Source organism: Canis lupus, chromosome 10 (genome assembly GCF_011100685.1).
Source record: "Canis lupus familiaris isolate Mischka breed German Shepherd chromosome 10, alternate assembly UU_Cfam_GSD_1.0, whole genome shotgun sequence".
NCBI classification, from domain to species: Eukaryota; Metazoa; Chordata; class Mammalia; order Carnivora; family Canidae; genus Canis; species Canis lupus.
In genome coordinates, this window is record NC_049231.1 from 41,826,303 (window position 1) to 41,851,957 (window position 25,655).

The 25,655-nt window shown below is 42.9% G+C and overlaps 1 protein-coding gene across 4 annotated transcripts in view; it reads right to left on the reverse strand.

Moving 5' to 3' along the window:
- Positions 1 to 1,251: 1,251 nt before the first annotated feature.
- Positions 1,252 to 25,655, reverse strand: part of IL1RL2 (interleukin 1 receptor like 2) — a 43,939-nt gene continuing 19,535 nt past the window's right edge. For 3 of the 4 annotated variants that reach the window (XM_038550921.1, XM_038550922.1, XM_038550920.1), the window contains exons 7-11: positions 20,645 to 20,774; positions 19,742 to 19,878; positions 17,854 to 17,997; positions 8,785 to 8,946; positions 1,252 to 7,203 (exon numbers count right to left, since the gene is read on the reverse strand). In XM_038550921.1, coding sequence (XP_038406849.1) covers positions 6,839 to 7,203; positions 8,785 to 8,946; positions 17,854 to 17,997; positions 19,742 to 19,878; positions 20,645 to 20,774 — 938 coding nt within the window. In that variant the 3' untranslated portion in view covers positions 1,252 to 6,838. Of the gene's footprint in view, positions 7,281 to 8,784; positions 8,947 to 17,853; positions 17,998 to 19,741; positions 19,879 to 20,644; positions 20,775 to 25,655 lie in introns of all 4 variants that reach the window. The other variant, XM_038550923.1, reaches the window with a different exon arrangement.

Here is a 25,655-nt window from a genome sequence, read left to right on the forward strand (position 1 = left end):
ATTTGTATTTCAAAGGTGAGAATGAAATTCACTTGATGGACTTCTGATAGTTCCGAGACTTACAGCTTAGTGTCTTCATGTGGGCAGACAGGGGAAGGGGTATACACTGTACCAGTACAGGCTTCGGGTAGGATTGAGCCTCCCATGGCCCATAGTGATGCCCCACCAGCTCTGACCACATCCAGGTCTCCCCCCAGGACTGAGCTACTAGAATCCCCACACCAGCCCCACTGCTCAGCAAGAAATTGGCATCACGTAGGAGAGAAGAAACAGAGCAAAACACAGCATACTCCGGGAAAACGCTTTGGAGCAAGGTCTTTCAGCTGAGTGGGAGAGTGCACTCCTGTCTCCCTTGAGCCCATTCTGGGCCTGAATTGGAAAAGATGTGCTTTCTCCTCTTCTGAAGTGGTGGGAGGTGAGGGCTGAGTAGTCTGATGGAGACAAGAAAACCTCCATCTTATAGTCCAAACCATCTGATGCTGTATCCCTGTGGATTCCATTCTTCTGTTATCCCTTCTCCTCCTGTACAAACTTTTGAGGCCTTGGCAGATGTCAGCTGTGCTCATAGGAATTAGTCAAGGGTCGATAGGCCAGAGCATCCAAGGTGGGCAAGTGGCAACTGTTGTTAATAGGAGAGCCTCTGAAGGACAAGAGCCGGGGCTACAAGATCTAATTTCCCTTCTTAAGGGGAAAATCTTTCTCTCTCTCTCTCTCTCTCGTCTCTCTCTTTCTGTCTCTCAGATCAGATGACCAGGGTTTGATTTTATTAAAGCAAATGACAGGATGCCTGGGTGGCTCAGTGGTCGAGCATCTGCCTTTGACTCAGGTCATGATCCCAGGGTGCTAGGATCAAGTCCCACATCAGGATCCCCAAAGAAAGCTCCTCCCTCTGCCTGTGTCTCTGCCTCTGTGTCTCTCATGAATAAATAAATAAAATCTTTAAAAAATAAAATAAAGCAAATGGCAGCACCCTTTCGAAGCTAGCTGGGTATGGAGGGAAGAAGGGTTCCCATCTGTCAAGGGCCCCAGAAGAATTCCATCTGAGATAGGTGGCCTCCAGCCATTCAGACCCAATGCTCTGCAGCTGTGAGAGCCAGTGCGCATCTCCTCCCTCACCCCCGACACTTACGCTAGATGTCATGGATTTGCCATTGATAGAAGACTCTTTAATTCTAAGGAAACCAGGGTAAATTTTTCTACTTTCTTGATTTTCCAGACATAGCCCTGGATAAATCAACCCAACAAAGTGTGTGTTGAAGGAAAGTTTATTGAAAAATGAATCGGCATCAAGAGCCAAGGAAAGGTCAATGGATTCCAAAGGCTCTGAGGGACAGTGGCCCCCAACCCCATGTAGGTCAGATGGCTCCTTATAGTTCTGTGAGGCACGCCGAGCACTTTCGCCTCTGTGTCTTCATCTTGTTTGACCTTCTGGGAAAAGACCAGACCTTCCTGGACCCTTATTTGATGCGACCCAGTCTTCACTCAGGACTTTCTCATGAATAGACTCATGGTATTTGAGGGGAGAAATCAAAGGAAGTGGGTTCTGGGCTGACTCAGTCATTATAGGAAGGTGAGCCAAAAGGTGACTGAGGGGTTTGGCACCTGTACTTCATATTTTCTCTGACCCATTCACCTCTCACCCCTGCCCCCAGGATAGCCTGAGGAGAACTGGGGCCCACACCCAAAGAATGGGGATAAGGCCCCATTTACCTCAGCCCCACCGTAGAAACATGAGAGAATTAGTGGAGGCCTTCAGCTTTCATATAATCCACCTTTTGTCAGTTATCCACGGACATCTAACCTTCTTTCTTATGCAGACTTAGACATGAGTCCATCAGCTGGCAAATGTGTCTTAACCTTCGAAACACCATTTCAATGGCAAAGCCGAGCTAATTCAGTTATTTATATTTTTACCACACGGTATCCCATTATCCATTAAAAACTAGTAGAAATTAACAATGGAATTGTTGAAACTAGTAAACTAATACTAATAAAATTGAGGATGAGATGGGCATCACTGAGTATTCAGAATGGCAAATATTTAGTATGAGGCTTAACACTTCTTGATTACACAGCCTAATTATGTATCTAAATACTGAGACTTAATGTCAAAGAACACCTACAAAGCAGTGGAAATGCACATTTTGGGGACTGATTATGGATGAGATGGAGGAACCTCCGTGGAATTCCAGCACCCCTTCCCTGAAGTCTCCAATTGGAATCATCCCATTCTCTGACATGAGTAATTAATGGTTTCTCCATTTTTGGCCAAGGCCCAGCTACACAAACGCTACTTCAAGCCCTTCTCTCCCACCACCACCACCCCAACTGACAAGTGCCTCTGAACCTCTGCTACAGAAATTCTGGAAGGCTCTGAAGGAAACAATCTTCAGGACAAGTTGTCAAGTCTCATTTGAGGAGTGTTCGGATGAAATTATGGCAAGAAGTGAACAATCCCAAGTACCATAACAGAGTGCTTGGAATCACAGCTGCTGAGTGTCTGAGGAAGAATTGAACATGGTCTGAGACATGATTGGACTGGCATGTGGCCAGGGGAGGAGTAACAGCGCTGTCCTCCGGAAGCCCAGGATAGGGACAGTATTATCAGTTGGGTCTCCTCAGCTCAGGTATTTCCTTCAAATACTCCTCTGGCCTGAGATATTGTGTGGTAGAATGAGTATGGCTAAAGGTTCCTGGCACCCACCTCCCAGGACCGGGCTTCAAAACTCTCTGAGCTCCCCACAATCAAGGCCAAGCAGTGAGTAAGGACAATAATCAAAAACTCCATTGGAATAGATATCCTGTGTGAATACCCAAGGATCAGGAAGGCTAGAGGTCCCTGAAAACATGGATGAGGATACATGGAAGAGGATACCAGCCAGCAGACAGGGCAGGGTGGTCTGGAAAGTTACTCCAGCCGAGTCCCCACAGCATGGGACATAGTCATAGACCCCAAAGATGCCAATATGGAGCACCCTGTCTCCAGGGGTATTTTTTTTGTGTGTGACTTTAAGAAGCTAGTAGAAAATTTAAGATGTTCCAAAACCATGAGCTCCCTAATGCAAAACATTCAGTGCCAATTGATTTTTTCCCCTTCAATTAAACCTCTTCCCCTGAATATCATGGCCAGAGTACTTTCAAGTATGTCCAATCTGTTCATAAATAACAACTATTTATCATACCCATACTCACATATGTTACATCTTTTATCCTCGTGTCATCCCTGAATGATGACAAGCTCAGAGAGGTTGACCAGATTCTCAAAAGCCCCACAGACAGTGGAAAAGTTGAGTTTCAAACACAAGCTTTTCCCCACGAGGCAGAGCCCCAGATCCCCAGATTCCCAAGTAGTGAGGCTCTGGGTAAGAGATGAAATTCAGTGAAATCCAATGCTAGATGTGATAAAGCTTTCCCAGGAAGGGACATAATATCCTCCATTGATGTCTCTCATTTAAAACCTCCAGCCAGTCAGAAGGATCCATTCAAGAAAGGTAAAAGTTATTGAAGGAATTCTTAATCTTGAATGTTAAATTTCATGTGAACTTAAATGCTACAGCTTTGCTTCCTGCTGAGCAAAAGCAAGACCAAACAATGGGATGCCTGGGTGGCTCAGCAGTTAAGCATCTGCCTTTGCCTCAGGGCATGATCCTGGAGTCCCAGGATTGAGTCCCACATCAGGCTCCCTACAGCGAGCCTGCTTCTCCCTCTGCCTGTGTCACTGCCACTCTCTTTCTGTGTCTCTCATGAATAAATAAATAAAATCTTTAAAAAAAATACCAAATAAAACAAAAATATGTGCCCTCCTGACAAAGCCTTGAGTAAATCAAGGGAAATCACTCAGAAGTGATTATGTGTACTTCTAAAAGTCCATTCCAAGGTTTCTAGAAGTTAGTTCCAAAGAGTGGCAGTTGTCACAGGACTGAGAGGGTCAGAAAAGTTGCTGTAGGGTAAGAGCCACAGCACAGTGAGAAGGCAGAGTCATCTGTCCCAACTCTGCCATCAAGTATTTAGTTTACTCCTTTCACTTTTCGGGATCCCATCTGACTAGGATCTGTTTCCCAATCTTTCTCACATCACAGAGCACAGACTGATAAGGCCTACAGCTCCAGACACACTGTGAGGAAATATCTCAAGAGTAACTGTCCTTGAAGACCTGCAACTCATTTGTGGCGGACCAGTAAGGCAGCCCTGGGCTACATGATGACTAAAATAGGATGAAAATCTCAAATCTGTGTTACTTTCCAAACAACTTTCAGGAGGACCCCAAAAGGCTCACTCAGTACATTTATCACTGGACCTCTACATAGAGTCCCATAAAATTCTGAGATCACATCTTATAAGTACAGAAGTGAAAGTCCCTCTGGGGAAGGGGTCCTTTTCTCAGGGCCTGTGGACCTTTTTCTCCATTGAGGAGTTTGAAAAATTCTGTCAACCTTCTCAAAATGCAGTCAAAATTTCATGTGTATGTGCATTTTTTTTCTAGGGAGATATACACATCATTATATCAAATTATCAGAAAGGGCCACTATTTAAAAGGACAGAATTTACCAAGATAAGGCAAGCCTTATCCGTCTTTTAATACATGTGGCTGTATTGTACAAATCCTGATTCAGAGCACATGGTCTGTCACTAAGAGAATATATTCAAGCCTGAGAACACCAGCACCATGTCCAAATACATAAAATTCACTTGTTTTTCCAGCTGTAGGTGTTTCCAACCTACATATGTAGGTTCCATAAAAGGCTGGAACCCTTGAGAAAAGAAGCTTCTTCCATAGGACACAAAACATATTTGATAACAATAAAATTGCAATGTGCTGATTTAATTCATTAATGTTATCATGTTAATACACTTTGGCATGCTTTTAAACAAAAAGAAACATAGGGCACATACTGGAGAGGAAGGAAGTTTTTGACTTAAAAAATAATTCCAATTAAAAAAAATTCACCAATACTGCTGGCCTCCCATCTGCCATAGATCTTTTTTTTTAAGATTTTATTTATTTATTCATGAGAGAGAGAGAGAGAGGCAGAGACACAGGCAGAGGGAGAAGCAGGCTCCAGGCAGGGAGCCCAATGTGGGACTCGATCTGGAGTCTCTAGGATCAGGCCTTGGGCTGAAGTCAGTGCTAAACTACTGAGCCATCTGCCATAGATTTTCAGAAAATATCTTTGCCTCTGATGGAATGGCTTTTTTTTTTTTTTCTGATAGCCTCAACTTGTGTAGATATAGTCATTTGTTTATAAAATGTTAGTCACTGGAGAATCCTGGAGAACCTTTTCCTAAAATTCATAGGCATGCTGGGATGGCCTGACAGAGGACACATTCTATGGTCTCACCCTGTCTCCTGACTCATGGGGCTGCTCTGCCTCTCTTCATCCTCTGGAGAGAAAGGGCTTGGAAAGAAGGGGGAGGCTGTAGGGGATGGTTTCCACATAAGACAAAGTGAAGAGCAAAGTGCCTTCTCCAACATCAACAGCGATCTCCAGGTACTAAGCAGAGAAGAGAAATCTGAGGGGTGAGGGGGAACAGAATGAGGAACACATCAGAGGCCTATAAAGGAGGACACAGAGCTAACTGTTTCTGTTCCCTTCCCCCCCCCCGCCCCACACACTACTCTTTCCTGCATGCTGGGGTCTCTGTTCTCCCAACTCATTCCTCCTGCTCCTCTTCTCCCTTCCCCATCTCCTATCTTGCCCATTGGTCGACCCCCATCCAGCCTCCATGGACACTTCATCAGGGCCATGCTTTAGTTTGGGCCACCATCATGAGATACCACAGGCTGAGTGGCTTATAAATAACAGAAATGGTAAGGGACTTCTTGGGGTATCTTCCATGAGAGTACTATTCATGAAATTTCCACCCTTCTGACCCGATCGCCTCCCGAAGGCCCCAGCTCCCAAAACCATGACATTGGGTGTTAGGATCGCAACATGTGAATTTGCAGGACACAAACATTTTGACCACAGCAGGCCACTTGTTAGGGCTTGATATCATCAACCACAGAACAAGAGACTTGGACTCTTATCTAAGCTCCTCAGGTCAGAGTCTTTGAAAGTCATAATGAGTTTACAGCTAATTTTTAGCATCAAAAATCCTTGGGCCTTGTTTGCTAAGCCATAAATTGACTTGTGATGAGGGGATGCTGAAAGATTAATTTGTTTCACATGGCCTAGAATTGCATCATGTCCAGGTGCTAACTGTGTCTCTCACATGTTGCTCAGAATCCTGGCGTTCATAGGCCAGCTGGAAAAACAAGTGAAATGTTACTTATTTTGATTTGACAGATAAAGTCTTTCAAGGGGGCCCAATGGGAAGGTAGTTAATGGGCAATCCCAGTGGGGCCACACTTGTATGACCTCTAAGTGACTTCCAGTATCAGTGTACTAAGATTGTGGTCATGAAAAAAGTGCTGTTCTCCCTGCCAACCCTCCCTAGGACCACACATTGCCTCCTGCCATCCCTTGGCTTCCCTATCTGGCCCCATGGGTGTCACACTGTGCACCAAACTTCTTGACATCTCAACTGCCACTCTATAATCCTCCCTGTCCCATCCCCCAGGGGCTCACATGCTATATCTACTTTGTGTTCAGGGAGGGTTCATCAGACCCCATAAGTGAATGAGGGCCTCTTGGAAAGGTGACATCTTCCCCTAAAGGAGCTCTGATTAAAACGAGCAACAGACAGAGGCCCTGTTGCAACAAGTACACAATGGCAAGCTTCAAGTCGTCGGCCCAAATGCAATGCATCCTTGTCCAACCGTGAGCCACTCCATGCTGCCAACACCATCATGGGTAACCAACCCCACACCGGCCCCCCACTAGCCAGTCATGAGGTGTCAGGACGTGTGCTTCAGCAGCTGGGCAGAAGATGGTGGAAGCCTCTTGGGTGGCATGTGATACCTCACTTTTTTCCAGAACTTGGTCTTTGCACACTGTGACTGTTGGGTGATGTCCCCACTCCACTGGATGGCCCCGTGCTTCTGCTTGATGTACTGAATTGACTCCGGCATGGCTGTGTAGTCCTTGACTTTCTCCAGTTCAATCAGAATGACTTTCATCCCATCCTGGATGAGTGCGTTGTAGACTGCAATTTGTTCTTCTGACATGTTCTTTAACAAGTCAAAGCTCAGGGATTCGGGAACTAAGATGATGATCAGTCTCCTGCACAACTTGATATTTTCATCGATGACATTGGCCACAGCTGGAAATAAAGAAGATGTATACTATCTCATGAGTGAAACAGCCTCAATTCATCTCTGAGAATATTAGAAATGGGCCCTGGAAAGACAACATGGACTTCAGAATAAATGTGACTTAGGAATGGAGGACAAAAGCATTTTTTTTTTAACATTTATCATATCCTCTATGAAACCTTCCTGATTTTCCCTGAAGAATTGGTCCTTTGTGTTCGTAAGTCATATTTTTTGGTAGTTATTGACAGGTCACTTTCCTCTGCTCACTGGCTCCACCTCCAGACCACGACCTACTCAGAACAAGGATCTTATCATGCCTAACTTTGTGTCACCAACCTAACTAAAGGTCTAGTATATATTAAATAATGAGCACATTTTTTAAATAGATTTTAACAGGGAAAATATAGATAGCTCCAATGTTGTATTAATCTTATTTTGTGTTTTCCTCTTGTACTTTGTAGCTACTTAAATGCCCAAGATTTATAGGACTAATTTGAAACTAAATAACATTCCCTGAGAGTTCTTAAAATACCCAGCTATGGACAAAACTTGGTCTTTTTTAGCAATAAAGATTAACTTTTACTTCCTCCTTATTCTTCGAATACAAGACTAGACTGTGACCTCCCCAAGATCATGTTCTTCTCTTTGGTTTATTTTTACATTTTTAGTGCCTAGAATATTACCTGGCGCATAGCAGGTGCTCAATAAATATTTGCTGAATAAGTGAGTGAAAGAATATGCTGATGAAATGTGAGCTCTTCCACCTGTTTATGGCGAGCACTAGATCCAATTTTCATTTCCTAATGGAGGCTGATTTTATAACTTGAAAAGATGCGGGCTGAGATATAGTTGTCGCTCCCCGTGGATATGAGCAACCTACAAATCCAGCAACCTTTACAAATGACCCAGAACAGACCACTCTCAAATGTTGTACTCATGGTGTCCTCTTGACTAGTGGAGGATATTTATTTCAAATTTCAGCCATTTGTTGTATGGCATTCCAAGAAAGAAAACATGTAGGCCAAGAGGGAAACTTTATCTGTAGAATATCTGATATCCACTAAGCTCCATACTGGTCCCTGCTCAGGATTTACCTCATTTCATTCTCCCGCCCAGGTCAGGGAAGCATTCTCCTCCCCATTTGACAGATGAGACAACTGAGGTTCAGAGATGTCACCTGCATTGCCCAAAGCTGCACTCCTGTTCAGCAGGAGACGTAAATAAATAAACTCTATTTTATTTAGGTAGGAGAAGCCTGGGCAGTCAAGGTTTATAAAATCAGCATTAAACATGAGCTGATTTACATATTCAAACGGATGGAGAATAATCAGCTGTTAGTCTCAAAGACATGAGAGCAAATGACCTCTTTTCTCCTTTTGGTCTCTCAGCCAAGGCTGTCATCCGCCACCTGCTAATGTTACTCACAGTGAGAATCACATTATTTCAACCAGGAATCCCAGTTATCCTGTTACAGGCCTGAGTCTCAGGGACTGTGGGCTGAGCCCCCCACCCCACCATTTGTAAAGTGAAGGAAAAAAGAATTTCCCTTTCTTTTTATTTGCTGTTCTTCCATCTCACTCAAAGCATACCTTGTCCAGGAAACTCATCCCTGCCAAATATGAATAACTTATATCCACACTGCCTCTCCAGCACCTCGGGCAGGATCTTCAACACCAGCGTGTCCACATCATGGCTCTGGATTTCTCCTTGAGGCTTGGGGTATAAGACATAGGCATCATACAGCTTGCCATCTGAAAAGGAGAAGGCATTATTCCTAGCAAATTATCTTATTTTAACAGAGCACAACTGAGTGGCTACCGTGATGTCCTCCTCCCTTGGGTTCAATGACTTCAGAGCGCCCGGTGGGCTGACCTGGTGCCAAGCATTGCCACACCAGGCTTCTCATTTTCTCAACACTGAATATTTCACTTCCTGCTCTTCTGCTTGCGTGGTTGGTCTTTTTTAGCAATAAAGATTATTGCTGGGGGACAAGCTGAATGCAATTCACATCTTTGTATCTCGATAGGTAAGGTGTTATTTTTTCCCTCCCTTTGGCTTCTTTGAGGATTTTTTCCCTTATCTTCGATTCTTTTGTAGTTTGAAAATGATATGCCTAGCTTTTTGTTTGTTTCTCCTGTTTGGTATTCTCTGAGCTTCCTGGATTGCGGTTTGGTGTCTGACATTAATTCGTGGAAATTCTCAGTCATTAGTGTTTCAGATACTTTGTTCCTTTCTCTCTTTCTTCTCCTTTGGTGTTCCCATCACACTTATGTTACACCTTCTGTGGTTGTCCTACACTCATTGGACACTTTGTTCTCCCCTCCTCCCCAGTCTTTGTTCTCTTTCTTTACATTTTTGGAGGTTTCTAGTGTAATATCCTCAAGCCCAGAGAGTCTCTGCTCAGCCATGTCCACCCCACTAACAAACCCATCACAGGCAGTCTTCATTTTTGTTACAGTTTTTTTTTAATTGCTAGCTTTCTTTTTAGATCTTTTTAGGATTTTCATCTCTCTGCTTATATCACCCATCTGTTGTTGTATACTGTCTGCTTGTATGCATTAGATCTCTTGGCATACTTACTGATCATGGATGCTTTAAATTTCCAGTCTGATCATTCCAACATCCCTGCCATTTCTGGCTCTGATGTTTGCTCTGTCTCTTCAAATTGTGCATTTGCCTTTTAATATGCCTTATACTTTTTCCTGATAGCTGGATAGAATGTACTGGCAAAAGAAAGTATATGGATGCCGATACTTGGTGTCCCTGTGCCTGATTCAGCGGTTGAGCATCTGCCTTTGGTTCAGGGAGTGATGCTGGGGTCCTGGGATCGAGTCCTGCATCAGACTCCCTGTGGGGAGCCTGCTTCTCCCTCTGAATGTGCCTCTGCCTCTCTGTCTCTTATGAATAAGTAAATAAAATCTTAAAAAAAAAAAAGAAAGTATAAACTGGCCTTTAGTAACATGGTGATGAGGTGTGTGGGAAGGGGAGGGTATGGTCCTGTGATTGGCTCTTTTAGTGACTCTGAACTATGAACATCACAAGCATTTCCCAGTTTTTTATCCCCACTTAGGTGGGGCAGGATGGCCAGATTGGGCTGGAGTTGGGTATTTCCCTCTGCACAGGTCATTTAGGCTCTGATAATACACTAGTGGGCAAGGCTTTCATTAACTAGTTTATCCTAAGGGCAGACCTTGTTAATAAGAACAATGCTCTAGGTAGGGTATTTCAGAATGATTTTTCTACTCCCTCTGCTGGAAGCACAAGGAAATTTTTCTTTTCTTTTTCTTTCTTTTTTTTCTTTTAGATTTTATTTATTTATTCATAAAAGGCAGACACACAGGAAGAGGGAGAAGCAGGCTCCCTATGGGGAACCCAATGTGAGACTCGATCCCAGGACCCTAGGATCACACCTGAGCCAAAGGCAGACGCTCAGCCACTGAGCCACCCAGGTGTCCCCAAGGAGACTTTTCTTTGATATTTATGGTCAGAATCAGGTCAGGCTTCTAGGGGTAAAACTCATAAAGTGTGGTTTTTGACCCCTTCTAACTAGGTCCCCCTAAAGATTTTAAGTCTCAGATTTGTCTACATTGAGCCTCCAATGATTTGTCAGTTATGGTTGATTTTCCTGCCCCTTCATCTTTGACCTATGAGGAAGATGGTCCTATCCCTGTTACATAAGAAACACGTCTCCAAAGTCACACAGCCCCAAGTCCAACCTGACTCCTTTGACTCTAAGTCCACCCCTCCACATGGTGAAAATGAGAATTGAAAGCAGGAGTCTCCATCCATGTCGCTCTTGATGGGTCCTGTGCATAGGACTGTCATAACTGCACCAGGCAAAATGGGCCAAGTCTCTCGTGATTCAGACCACCCATGAATTTCATCAGTGCAGTTGCACACAGCATTGTAGAGACCAAGCCTCTTAGCAAACTCCAGGAATCTGCTGTGCAGTACAGTGAGGTCCAACACAACAGCCCATTTCGTCATCACCAAAATGATCCAAGCACTCATTGAGCAACCCACCACATGTAACAGTCACTGTGCTCACCCCTGTACAGATGAACAGGACTCAAGGTCTAACTGGAAAGACCATTCAGAGACTTGGAAGTAAAAACACGGGGTGCTACAAAGATAACAAGTGGCTGAATGAACCGGAGAGACAGAAAGAATCCGAATTCGCTGAAGCTCTTGAGGAAAATTCACAAAGGATGGAGGCACCTCCTGGATTTTAAAGGGTTTGGGGGGAAATGTGACACTAGAAATGGAGGGTAAAGAGGCCAACAAAGAGAAGAGCTTGGATAGGGAATGCTTATACTCTGCTCCGGGGTCATAGAATGAGTAAGAAGCTGTAGCAGGGCTCAAAGGTTTGAGTGAGCCTCTATTAGAAAATGTGATCTAAAAAAAAAAAAAAAAAAAAAAGAAAAGAAAATGTGATCTTTTTTGAGCTCCAAGCTATTTGAAAATTCACAGCCAACCTAATGGGACTCAAGAGGGAGCCATTCCTTTCTATTCCCTTTTTCTGAAAGTTTGTTTGATTGACCAGACCTGAAAAGAGGGCTGGCTCTGAACCCTACCACCCCCTGCCCCAAAGAAAAAAAGTAAAATCTTGTATACTTCTAGTTTTTGTCTAAATAATAGTACAGATGGTCCCCAACTTCAGATGGTTAGACTTAACAATTTTTTGCCTTTATGATGGTACAAAAGTAATACACATTCAGGAGAAACTGCACTTCACATTTTGAATTTTGATCTTTCCCACATGAGTGATGTGCAGTCCTATCCTCTCTCTGATGCTGGGCAGCACAAAAAGCCACACCTCCGACTCAGCCAGGCAATCTCGAGGGTCAACAATCGATATACTGACAACCATCCTGTACCCACACAGCATGCTGTTTCCCACCTTCAGGGCAGTATTCAATCAATCGCATGAGACAGTCAACACTTCATTAAAAAATAGGCTCTGGTTAGAGATTTTGACCAACTGTAGGCTAATATAAGTATTCGGAGCACGTGTAAGCCAGGCTGGGCTAGGCTGTGATGTTCTCTGAGTTACCTGCATTGAATGCATCTTAAACTTAGGAAATTTTTAAACGTATGATGGGGCTATCAGGATATAACCCCATCATAAGCCAGGGAACATCTGTAGTTATATATGTACAGAACTTCAGAGTTTATGTGTAGCCTTTTCTCATTCCGTAAATTCTCACACCAACCACCACTGACAACTTTTGAGTCTCTGCCCACCATTCCTGGCCATCCTATGGGAAATGGCAATGCACACACATGCGCACACATGCACACCCTTCCTCAGTCTCCCCACCCCCTATCATGACAGGAAGCCATGTGGGAATGGGGGCTCTTTTTGGAGTGGTTCCACCCTCAGTGCAGAGCAGGACCTGAGACAGAGGAGGTTCTATCGGTAGTTGCCAAATGTCTGAAAGGAGCTTGATTTTAAGAGGCTCAAGGAGGTTGTTATATCTACATGGGAGAGAGAGAAGTTTTAGACCACATGCAAATTCAGCTTTTTAATAAATTAGGGTCAGAAGGCAGGTACCAAAGGGATGATCGTTAATTTGGGTCTAAACTCCTTCTGTAACATCGTCAATGTGACTAGTCCATACTGCCACTCCGTAAGTGGATATTCTTCTGAATTAAATTTCATGTCATACACATGACTTTCTAAAGCCAAGGGAAACACGAAAAATACTTTTTTAAGATTTCATAAAGGTTTTGTTTTTAAACATTTGAGAAAAATTAAATTTCCTCACTTAAAAATATGATGATATTTATCCTTTTATGATAAAAGGTTGGTTGAGCTGGTACTCTCCCTGCCACATAGCAAAGCCTCCCCAGTAAGTACAGTATTTCTTGGTCTATAAACTGTAGCAAGCATCCGTGTTCATCACCACCTCTGTCTGAAACCCTGCCATTGGTATCTCTCTTCTCTCAAGCTGTTTCTGTTTCTCATTAAAAAAAAAAAAAAAAAAAAAAAAAAAGGAGGGGGGAAGGAACTGTTTGTTGAGTGAATTTTCCCTTTTGACAGTGTTCCATGTTCCCTGTTTTTAAACAGGGTGTCTGAAAATAGAGGTGCTCCATGGTGTGCAAATGCAGACTCCGAGACAGAAGAGATTTGAGTAGCAAGGGATTCTCAAACCTTTTAGAAAATCAAACTATAAAATGTTCCCAATTGTTTGGTCATCTTTTTTTTTCTTTCTATGCTCTGGAGTAGAAATGTTACCTTTGTGGCTTGTTCTCAAAATGCAGTGGGTTCTCGCCAACTTGCAAATGATCAATTCCTCCTTTATTGACCAATAGAGCAAAAAAAACAAGCTATGGCCATTTAGCTTTTTGAGTCGGCCTGTGGTTTGGAAGGGCGTTCTAAGACAACTGCCTGCCAGCACATCACGGCTCTGCCTGTCACGATCATGGTGAGTGTCACATTTGTACCATCGAATCACATGTAAGGAACTTGAGGCAGACAAGGCTGTGCTATTTCTCTGGTCTTGCAGCTGCCAAGTGCACAGCCTTGGTGCAAACCCAAGTCCACCACTCCCTGTGGTGTGGCTGAGATGAAAATCGGGAGGAGGAAACTTCACAAAGTGTGTATCCTTGATTAGTCCTGTGCAAGTGTGTTAGACGGCATTTAAAAAAAAAAATAGCCTCAGCAGTATTTCCAGTTCCACATGCTCATTCAGAAGTGACCACACCCCCCTCCACACACACACACATACACACACAAAGAGGTGGAATCTATTTCCACTCCCTTAAAATTGTCTAGGACTCTGTAGCTGCCCTGACCAGTAGAACTGACATTAGAAATTTAGGATCTGAGTCATAAGAAAAAATACTGCTTTTCCTGGCTCTCTTGTTCTTGGAATGCTAGCGCTTGGAAGCCAATCAACCTGCCATGAAGAAGCCCAACGTAGCCCACACAGAGACCGCATGGAGTGCTGCTGGGGAAACTGAGGCCATCAACTGATAGGCAAAATCAACTGCCTGTCCTCCACCTGGGTTCCCAGACATCATGGAGCTGGGACAAGCCATCCCCACTGTGACTGTCCACATCCTGACCCACAGAACCCACCAGCAAAATAAATGGTTGCTCTATGCTACAAAGCTTATAGGTAATTTGCTTCCTGGCCATAGTAACTACAAGAGCAATTGGGAAGGTAACAATGAATGGCATAGATAATGATGAGCTTGACATGCCCCCCAACTGTCTATTTCACCCAGAAAACTGTAGAAATGTAGCCCTACTAGGAAGTTCTTTGAGGAAATGGCCTGGGGGCAGATACTCCCACAGCCTGCCTCTATCTAGCAGTGGGGTGAGGTTTATCTAGGTTCTAGCCAAGCTCCTTCTATTTCCTGAGGGGATTCAGTCCTATTTTTGATAAAACATCTGCATATGCCTTTATTGGCCATTGGCAGAAATACAATGTATTGTATATGTTAAGGTTTATGAGAGATTGCTTTTAAAGATTATTCTATCCCCTCTTACTTTCTTTTCTTAGGTTATTGCTAAATTTCAAAAGTAGTCAAATCGGACCAATGGAAAAATCAAACAAAATCAATTTGGCCTTCACATGTTTTTGTTTTTTTTTGTTTTGTTTTGTTTTTTTTACCTCAACTGCACGAAGTTTGGCATTTTAGCCCTAACATGGAAGACACTAGAAGAAAAGCCACATTAAACACGCTATACATTTACCACAGGAATGTTGTTGTAGACAAGATTCATTATGTTCATTACACCCTTTAAACATAAACTTTTCCTTGGAAAATTGTCCCAGAAAAAGCCATGTGCTGTCATGAGTAATTAAAGGGTATTTGTGAACAGCACACAACACATCCTGTCATTGCTTTTGCCTTTACTTCTAAAGCCAATTCATCTCGAAAAAGTGTCCAAGATTTGTGCTTAGTCCTATCTCCAAGCTTCATTTCACCATTTTACCTTCTGTTCACTCCACCTTCTTTTTGTTTTTCATCGTTCCATTCTAGAGGCATGTTCTCCACAAACCTGTTAGGAAGGTAGTGAGACATATGCAAATCTCCCCAGGAGATGTGCAAGCTCACCCTTGTATTTTGGGACACACAAGCATACCTAGAAGGAGAATTTTTAAAGTAGCTCCTATAATTTACTGGAGAACATACAGAACTCGTGGAGTAGGACTGTCAGTGACTCAACAAAACTGTGAGCTATTGTATCCACCTATTACTCATGTTACAAAGCATAACTAATCCAGTTGGAGAAATGATTTACCATAAGAAGGACACAATTGATCGATTTCCTCATTTGTATTTGCCACCCCTTGCTCCACAGTTTCCCCAATAAGCCAGGAAATATCCCCCAGGATCACAAGGCTGGAAATAGCACCCGGGACAGATCTTAAGTCTCATCGCTAGCTCATTGTCAAAGCCAACACTCAGACAGGAATTACGGGGTAGTTCTCTAGGTGAAGCTGCAGAGATTTAGTCATAAAGTACGCAAGTACTTATCTGAATTAAGGGGGAAAAAAAGAGGAACCCTGGCTGACTGTGAGCCCCTATGTCCAAATTCGCAGCCTGAATTTGGGCTGGAGCCTGGTCTCAGCAGAGGGTGGGGCTCCCTGTGTCTCTCATCTGCTCAGCTCTGCTGCTCACCCCCTGCTTTGGGGTGAATCACTATTCCTTCTTTCTCTTCCTGCTAAACTCGACCTCACCAGCAAGCAGCTGCACAGGCCCTTGGCTCTCATGCTCCTGGGAGTCATGGTGAGTCAGGGAGTGAGACACGCACCAGGACCAGAGATCTGGGAACACCACTCACGCCCCTGCAGGTTCCAGTCAGTTGATAAGCAGAAAGCCGGCGGATTGCTCACACGCCTGTGTCAGAAAAGATAAGTGGTGGTGCACTGGCCTCCTCTGCCACAGATGCAGGTGGGAGCATAGCCACGGGGAGGCTCTGCGGGGACCCCCGCCCCAAAGACAGACCCCCACACACACCCAGCTGACTGTCCACAGCACTAGGCTGCTTCACGTTGCACTTGATGTGCAGTCGGGTTTCCACGACTGAATTTTGCCCTCAAAAAAGAATGCGTTGCCTCCTACGTTGCTCAATGACTGCCAATTTTGAATTCTGAAATTGAACTTAAAAATAAAGCCCAAGTTAGGGCATCTGCTGCAATTTGCACTGTGTGTTGTATATGCAAACCTGGCACCTGACGTGAATAATACCCTTCTTAGTGGTAGGTACTAATAAAACGTGTTTGGACACCCACTTCTCTGAATTCTAGCTCTTGTCCACATTGCTAGTCTCTGGATTTGAATGGCGTAAATGAATTTCCATGCACATGAAATGCATAGACTTCTCTCAGCCATGTATTAATTTTCCATCCAATCAGGGGACATTAAAGCAGACATAATACTTTTTTCAAAGCCTTAATAGATCACACCATTCTGAGACAACAAGAAAATAGCACAGACTTTTAAAAACCACCATGGTTGGCAGGGGTGGTGGCTCAGTGGGTTAAGTGTCCGACTCCTGATCTCAGCTCAGGTCTTGATCTCAGGGTCGTGAGTTCAAGCCCTGCATCGGGGCTTGAAAAACCCCACCACCTTGATGGGAAGTGCCTATTCCTCAGTTTCAGGATCACACTCAGGCATTTGTGTGTTCAGACGTGCTGCCAGGACGTCTGCTGAACAGACCACACTGAAACCTGGGGCAGAGTGGCAGAGGCAGCTGGCTCTGGCCCTCAGACAACAAGATGCCCCTTGTGCCCCAGGTCCTTGCTCAGGGTGTTCCTGGACTTCAACTCAATTGTGGCTACAAAACTCTGTGAGGCAGGGTCTGGTCATTTTCTACCCCCCACCCCTTTCCTCTGTCCCCTCTTCTCTTCCTCCCTTTCCTTCCCTCCTTCTTTCCTCCCCACCCTCCTCCCTTCTCTTCTTTCTTCCTTGTTTTTTTCTTTCATTCTATAGCCAATACTTCCTAAGATCATATGGAAGTAAGTGGAGAACCAGACGCAAACCCCAAGTTTCTCTCCAGCCTTGGGAGTCAGGGACTTAAATCTTCCAGGCAGAGATGCCCGGGTGGCTCTGTGGTTGAGCACCTTCCTTAGGTGCAGGGCATGATCCCGGGGTCCTGGGATCGAGTCCCATATCGGGCTCCCTGGAGAGAGCCTGCTTCTCCCTCTGCCTGTGTCTCTCATGAATAAATGAATAAAATTTAAAATCAATCAATCATTCCGTCAGGCATCAAGTACCCAGTCTAGAAAGAGCTGAGCCACAGGCAGCTCATCACTCTCCATACCATAAACTCTGCTTCTACGCCCACGGTGTTGAATATGTATTGCAGATGGAGAGCACACTGTTGCTCTAGGAGAAGCTGTCTTCTTTGGCAAACAGCAGAAGATGTGAGAACCTCTCTGAAATGGTCACAGTGGGACCCAGAAGATGATGTGCTCCTGCTACTTAGCAAAGATTTGCTCAGCCACGATTAGCCCACAAGCCTCATTTGACTAAACGATCCTGGTGACCGTGGAGATGTTCCAGGGAGAGCCCTTCTTCCAAATTTGCCAACAACTCGAAAGGCAAGCTAGTAAAATAGGATCAAGTGTATTTACAATGGTTATATAGATGAGCAGATGCCAAGTAGGAGGCATTCTTCAGTGGCTCCCCACGCTTACCTTCTTTGGTCCCAGGAGAATGGCAGGCACTCCGATACCAGAGTACAATGTCAATCTTAAAAATGTTGTAGATGTACGTGACAGACACCGCTGCACCTACCAAGGCGAGAAGCCCTCCTATCAAGTAGGCTCGAACATCTGGAGCTACAAAAGACAGCAAATAAATATATAAATAATCAAATGATAATTATAGTACAAAGAGTCAATTACATACTTTACTTTTTACAGATCACGTTACAAACGCCAAATGGAAACATATTAGAGGTCAATGAGGATACTGCTTACATTTTTTTTTTCTGGCAGTTAAATATGATAGGTACATGGGAATAGAATAATCTGGTGTGGCCCATGAATTTTAGGAAGCAAATGTGCCCTTGGGAACCTGGGGAGGGCAATTCTGCAGAATCCCAGCTCCCGGGGGTGGCTACGGCGTGACTCCGGTGCATGAGGACTGCTCACCAAACACCCACGGCCAGGTCTCACTTAGCCAACATTGGACACTCTAAGGGTAAAACCTGAACACACTTATTGGAAGGCCCTCCCCGGTGGCTCTGTGGCACAATCCTGATTATTCCACTGTCATAACTGCTCTCACGGGCACTCAGAATTGAGCAGCAGGATGACCGTCATAAATAAAGAGCCATCAGCTGCCTCCCCTGAAAGCCAACTCTGTCTTCTCCATCAGACCAGCCGCAAGCCAGGGTCCCCCCTCATTCTCTTTGTGCCAATAAGGTCTCAAAGTCCAGGCCAGACGCCTGTCTGCAAGGCACAGCCTCAGAAAGGGAGTCTCCTCTGCTCTGCTTTGCAAACACTTTGTGGAGTGATTATGGCAAAAGCAATGGGTGGGAGATGACCAAGAAGCAGAACCGGTTCCTCTGGAATGTCAAGTCCCAGCAAACAGGCTCCTACGGGTCCCATGGAGGAACAACACAGCTTTCTCCCTTGCCGCAGCCCAAACCGGTCAGGCCATGGAAGGAGGCTCTAGAACTTGAAAAGTGGAAGAAGAACAGAGGAAGAGAAAGTCTTTCCATTCTTAGAACCCACTGCACACACCACTTCCTTCATCAGCCCCTTCCCAATGCTTTAGTCTCCACTAGAAGGTGTCTATGAATGGGGGTGTGGTGGGAGTGGGGGTGGAGAGAAGGGGAAATTCTCTTTTCTTTGAAACTCCCCAGAGCACATTCACTTACAAAAAAAAAAAAAAAAAACTCCCTAAAGAGTTTATCAGAACCTGCCCTAAGTCACATCATGTGGCAAATGGTTTGAGGTCAAAGATATCCCTATGCACTACTGCACATCTTTAAATGAATGGCATGAAAAAGCATAATAACTAAAACACATTCTGGGTCAACAGAAATAGCAATCTGTTGATTAAGTCCCAGCACTACTCCGCAGATCTGCTCTGCTCTTCTCTGCGTGCGGGTGTCCAATCCCATCCTGACCACCTGTTCGAACCTCTAGCTTCTCACTGTTAGATGGATCTGCCCTTCCCTCCCATCCTCCACTTCTCTTTGTCCTTCTCCAGTTCTTGGAACCACAATGCCATCTATCCCTTGGGGAAGATGTGGGTCTGGGAACCTGTAACATAGAGACTTCAGGGATCTTGGGAATGCAATGGTCACGATAAGAAGACCGTGTCATGTAATATTTATGAGACTCATAAAGCCCCTGGTAAGTAGACAGGAGTGATGGCTGGAAATTCTTGAGTTGGTCATTCATTGCCTTCCGGAGCATGCCCCCTCACCCCCTGCCTCTGCAAATGAGCTTAAAACCATCAAATTCCAAACAAGAAACTCATGCCTGAATATCACCTTCCTGCCTCACCCCCAATGTCTCCTTGTCATCATTTTGAACCCTCTGAACGGCATGTACCCCACCAAACCACTACCTGGGAGTTTTAAGATAAAGTATGCTGCTGACACTCCAGCATGACAGATGAAAGGGTGGCCATAATCTTCCATTTTCACTTCCAAGAAGGTTATGTTCACTGTGTAAAAAATATGTTTCTGAAAAGGAATGTGGGATCTGTAAAAAAGAGAAGCCAATCAATTATATGTGAGTCACAGTTACCCAACACAGTGTATCATCTTCAGTCTTGAGAATAAAATTCTCTCTCCAGGGAACACTTGGGGCCATCCTGTTACCCTGAGAAGGCTTCACACACTAGCTCAGCGAGGTGCATGGATTGTGCCGTTCCAGATCTTTATTTTCTTCTGGACTGTGACAGACGGCATCCTCAGCCTTCCAGAGCTTTCTCCTGCTCCTCTCTACTAATCCTCACTACCTTGCGGGACTCAGCACAAATTCTTCCACCCTCTGGCCTCACTCGTCTTGCTTTACGCCACCCAATTCGTGCCACCACAGATTGGCTTTCTACCATGCCAGTAGCCAATGATGAAATCCTGTCTCCCCGCAAAGTCCCCAGGCTGCTGCCTGCTTCACTACTGAAGTCTTGAAGATCTATGGCTCATGATAAAACCAAACAGGAGTGAGGCTGGTTTTGCGGAGTAGCTGTGAGTAATGGATTTTGGTGTGTGAAGGCCATGCTTGATGCTTTGCCTTCTCTGTCTAACTAGGATGTAGGAAGGATTGAGAACATGAGCACCTCACACTTCTCTGAACCAGGTGCTCTGCCCCGCATAGCCCTGAGGAGATCTTAGAGAGACAAAGCCAAAAAAAGTTAGGAGGCGTCAGTGAGAAGCATTTTTAAAAAGCAGGACTAGCACCAATGTAATATAAGTGAAGGAATTCTTGCCAGCTTTTAGGGAAGCCTGAAAAACCCAACACCTACTCAGATCCTTCTCTGATCCGTTTGGATTCATTGTAGTAATCATCCACTAAGGTGTTATTGACTCTCCAGCATCGGAGATTTGTGTTATCCCTTGTGTCTGTGATGTTGCAGTCCACAGTAAGGGCGGAGCCTATAAGAATGAATTCATAAATGTTACATGAAAAGCCTACAAAAAAAGCAATTGATTAAATAATATTCTGAATATCTTTTGATTATTAAAAATTCCCCCTGGAGGTCAGTGCTCCTCTATTTTATTCTTTCCCTGGACACAGATCATAAGGGACAAATGACCTTCCAGGGTGTGTATCTGTAAAGAGATATCCACATGCTGCCAAATATCACCAGCTTCTGGCCGATGACCTCTACAATATCAGAAACACAAATACTCCTACCAGTCTTAGGAAACTTAGCAAAGAACTTTGCAAAGTATTTCACACACATCATCTCCTTCAGTCTTTTAATCTTCAAAACAGTCCTATAATCAGGAAAGAGGAGGTGCAGCAGTGTCCATGTTACAGATGAGAACACTGAAGTTCAGACAGATTGGTAACTTGCCCAAGGTCACACATTTGAGAAGGAAATGAGACATGAACCCTGGTTTTCTATTTCTAAATCCAGTGAAATTTCAACTTCACCATTTGTGACTCCTATCCTGACTCCATCACACACATTCACAAATTATATTTAATAATTTTATATTTTTATATTTATTTATTTTCTATTTTATTTTGCTCCATGGGCCCAATATATTCCATCTATTTACTCTACCTTAAAAAAATACTGTATTTCTACACAGTATACTTCGTGTTTCTTTATTCTAGGTGGAAATAAGGTGTTTTTTTTTTTTTAAATCGTAAACTATGACACATATGTACTAAAAAAAGTATAGAAGATAAATGTAAAAGACACATCCACACCACCTTCAGCCCAAGAAAACAGTATATTGCCAGAACTCCAGAAGCCTCTCACCAGTCCCTTGCCTACTTTATACTTTATCGCTTACCCACTCATACTTGAACTGTAGCTTCCATTGCCTCACATTTTGTTTGTGATGCTCACCCATGCCGCTGCACGTACATGTGCTCCAGTCAGAGAAGAGAATATATTAGTATTTATTTGGCTGCCGCTAGGCACACATCTGCATCGTTGTAGTGTTTGCCTCAACGAGTACGATTGCTAGGAGCTCCCTCCTGCGTGCCTCCTGAGGCTCTAGTGAACACCTTTCACGTTTACACACCCGTGTACATGACGGGTACACACACCTATCTACCGGTAAAATTGGTAGATCATAGATGACACACGTACCTTCAACTTTAAAAGAGAGGCCGAATTGCTTTCCAACGCAGTTGTACCAATTTACACTTCCACCAGCAGTATGGGTGAGTGCTGGTTACTTTACACACTCAACAGTGTGTAGTGTGGTCAGTCTATTTTTGTCATCTCGATGTATGTGTGGAGACATCACAAAGTGAATTGAATTTGCATTTCCCTAGATTGCACCTGGTCGAGCACTTTTTTTATACTTTCCCTGGCCATGTTGATACCCTCTGTTGTAAACTGTCACAGCGTGAAGTTTTTTTTTTTTCTAGAAATGCATCGTTTGGACTTCCATATTTAGATCTATAACTCACTTGAAATAATTTTTATAAGTAGTGTGAGAAGGGAGTCAATTTTTCTTTTATTTTGTATTCCCTCCCATTGTCAAGTTCCATTTATTGAAAAGATCACACCTTGCCTGGAGCAGCATTTGCTTTGCCAAAATCAAGTGCGTTATATGGTGGATCTATTTCTGGGCCTTCAATTCTAACCAATGTCTATCCTTGTGTCAAAACTACACTGTCTAAACTATGGTAGCCTTTTAATAAATCTTGAAAGCTGGTGGTACAGATACCCTCAGCTAGTTCTTTGTCATTAAAAATGTCTTGACTGTTATTCAGTCTTTTTTTTTTTTAATTTTTATTTATTTATGATAGTCACAGAGAGGGAGAGAGAGAGGCAGAGACACAGGCAGAGGGAGAAGCAGGCTCCATGCACCGGGAGCCTGACGTGGGATTCGATCCCGGGTCTCCAGGATCGCGCCCTGGGCCAAAGGCAGGTGCTAAACCACTGTGCCACCCAGGGATCCCTGTTATTCAGTCTTTACCTTTCCATACCAACATTATAATCGACTTATCAAATTCAGCAAAAAATAAAATCTGTTGAGATTTTGGCTCTCCTTCAAAACAAAGGAAATATGTTTAATAATTCAGTCTTGAGTATGCTGTTTCTTCTATAGGCTTCTAAAGATAAATTTTTAAAAATCTGATGAAAGACATTCTCTTACATTCCTAGTTTTAAAAGTTCTTTTTTTTTTAATAATAAATTCCTTGTTCAGGTGTTTGAAATGACTTTTTGGTATCTACAAGTGTATTATTTTTTCTCCATTAGTTTATTAATGTAAAATAAAAGGATGACTTACCTAATGTGAAGCAATTTGGCATTGCTTCAGGTATGCCCAACTTAACTGCAATGTATCACCCTTTGGGTTTGCTGTCAAATAAATATGCTAATAATGTGCTTAAATTTTTTCATCTATGTTGATGAATGAGATTGGCCGGAAACTTCCTTTGTAACAACATTTTTGTTGGTTTGAGTGTCAAGATTTTCCTGACCTAATAAAATGAGTTAACGGCGGCTGTTTCTTCTTTTTCTATGCTGTGAAACAATTTGTTTAAATATGTCAAATTTCTTTATTAAATGCTTTGCAGAATTCACCAGGAAAGCCAAGTGGATCTAGAATTGTTTGTGACAAGATTTTACATTTACAGTCATATGCCTATTCTGGAATCTGTATGTTCCTGTGCCAGATCCTATGCACTGGTTTTTAGGGAAAATAGCCCACTTCTTTTTAGATTTTCAAATTGTTTGGCGCTAGGTTTTCCAGAACATTCTTTTATGATCTTTCTCAACTGTATATGATCGATGGTGATGGCCTCTTTTTCCTTCAGATTGTGCCTTCCTCCCTTTCTTAATCATTCAGGGGGTTGGCAAATACATTCCACTTTTCAAAAAAACAACATCTTTCTCTGTTCATCATTCAATTGCATGTTCATTTCCTATCTCACTATTTTCTGCTATTACTCCTCACTTTGTTTCTTCCATTTCTGTTGGATTTATGTGCTTCTCCTTTTCTGTCTTCAGGGGTGAGCGTGCAGCTCATGGATATTTCAACTAACTTACTTTTCTAATTGAGACTATCAATCATGCTCTGAGCAAATCTTTGTATCCCACCAACCTTGGTGTAATCCTTTCATGAGTATTCATTCTCAAATTATTTTCTGATTTCTATTTTTATACATGGGCTAGAGGGTTTTTTATATGATTGCTCTCCAACCTATACAGTTATTCTAATTGTCTTTTTATTACATATTTCCAACATCAGTGTCTTATGTCTGAGAATATATAGTTTACATGATTTCAATCTGTTGGATTTTTGCAAATCAATCTTTACAGCCAATACATGGTCAATTTTATTAAACATTTCTCCTTTCTTTTTCTTTTTTCTTTTTAAAGATTTTATTTATTTGAGAGAGAGAGAGCACAAGCTCGAGGCTCCATCCCAAGACCCTGGGATCATGACCTGAGCTGAAGGCAGATGCTTAACTGACTGAGCCACCTAGATGCTACTTATTAAACATTTCATTGTACTTAGAAAAAATGTGTAATCTATAGTCATTGGCCTCAGGACTCTAGAATATGAACATTAGGCCATTTGTTGGGCACATTTTGTTTGTCATGATAGGGTGTCTTGTTTGCTTTGTTCTACCAGCTATCTTACAAACTGCCATTATTATTATTCCATTATTGGTGTGGACTTAATTTCTCCCTGTAATCCTGACCTAACTCTCTCTCTGCATGTGTACACACACACACACGAAACACACACACACACTTTTAAGGCCAAGTTATTATGTGTCTACAGGTTCACAATTGACTTCTAATCATTATTAAGCATCTCTGTTTACCTCTAATAATGCATTCTACCTTCAGATCTACTTTGATATTAGCATAATTATGCCAAAGTTATTTTGGTTAGTGTTTATACCATATATCATTTTCTAATCTTTTCTCTTCCAGCATCTATAAACAGCCCAGAGTTATGATTTCTTCTTTCAAATCCGGTATGACAATCTTCATTCGGAGCATTTGGTCCATTGTGCAATCGGTAACAAATGTACACTTAAATCAACTATCTTAAATATTTTTTTATTTGTAGCATCTGTCCTGTATCAGTCTTTTTTTTCCTGCTGTCTTTTTATTCCTTCTTATCTTCCTCTTGATTATTTTTCATTGTTCCATATAACGCTGTATTTTTCAAATTATTACTATTTTAGGGTTACTGTAAATATTAAAACATAGATCTTTGAACTTATCAAAGTCTGATATTATTGATATTTATATTCTTTTCTCTAAGAGAATCTAAAGTCTTTGGATGCAATAGCAATTAACTTTCTTCCAGCATACAGGCAAATGTGGTTGTGAATTCCAATTTCATATATATTTTAAATTCCATAAACAGTCGTCATCATTATTGCCTTATGCATCCAAGATTCATTTGGATTTTTTCATATTTACGCCAACATTTGCTCCTTCCTTCCTTCCTACGCAGCTGATTCACAATCTGGAATCATTTCCTCTTGCTTAAAGAACACTGGAGTAGCTCCTTTAGTGTAAGACTGTGGTTGGCAAATTTTGCCACTTTTAGTTTGTCATATGTTCACTCACTATAAAATTAGCAGTATTTTTTTTTTCAGCTGACAACCTCCATTATTTCATGAAAAATTCCAACAGTGGGCGTATTGTTGTGCACAAAGGGCTTTTTTCCCTCTTTTTTCCCCCAACTCTTAAGATATTTTTCCTTTGTTTTTGTTTGCAGTTTCACTATGGTATTTCAAGGTGTAGCTCTGGTCTTATTTGTCCTGTTGAGTCTCCTTAGCTTCCGGGGCCTTTACATGAACATGTCTACATTTTG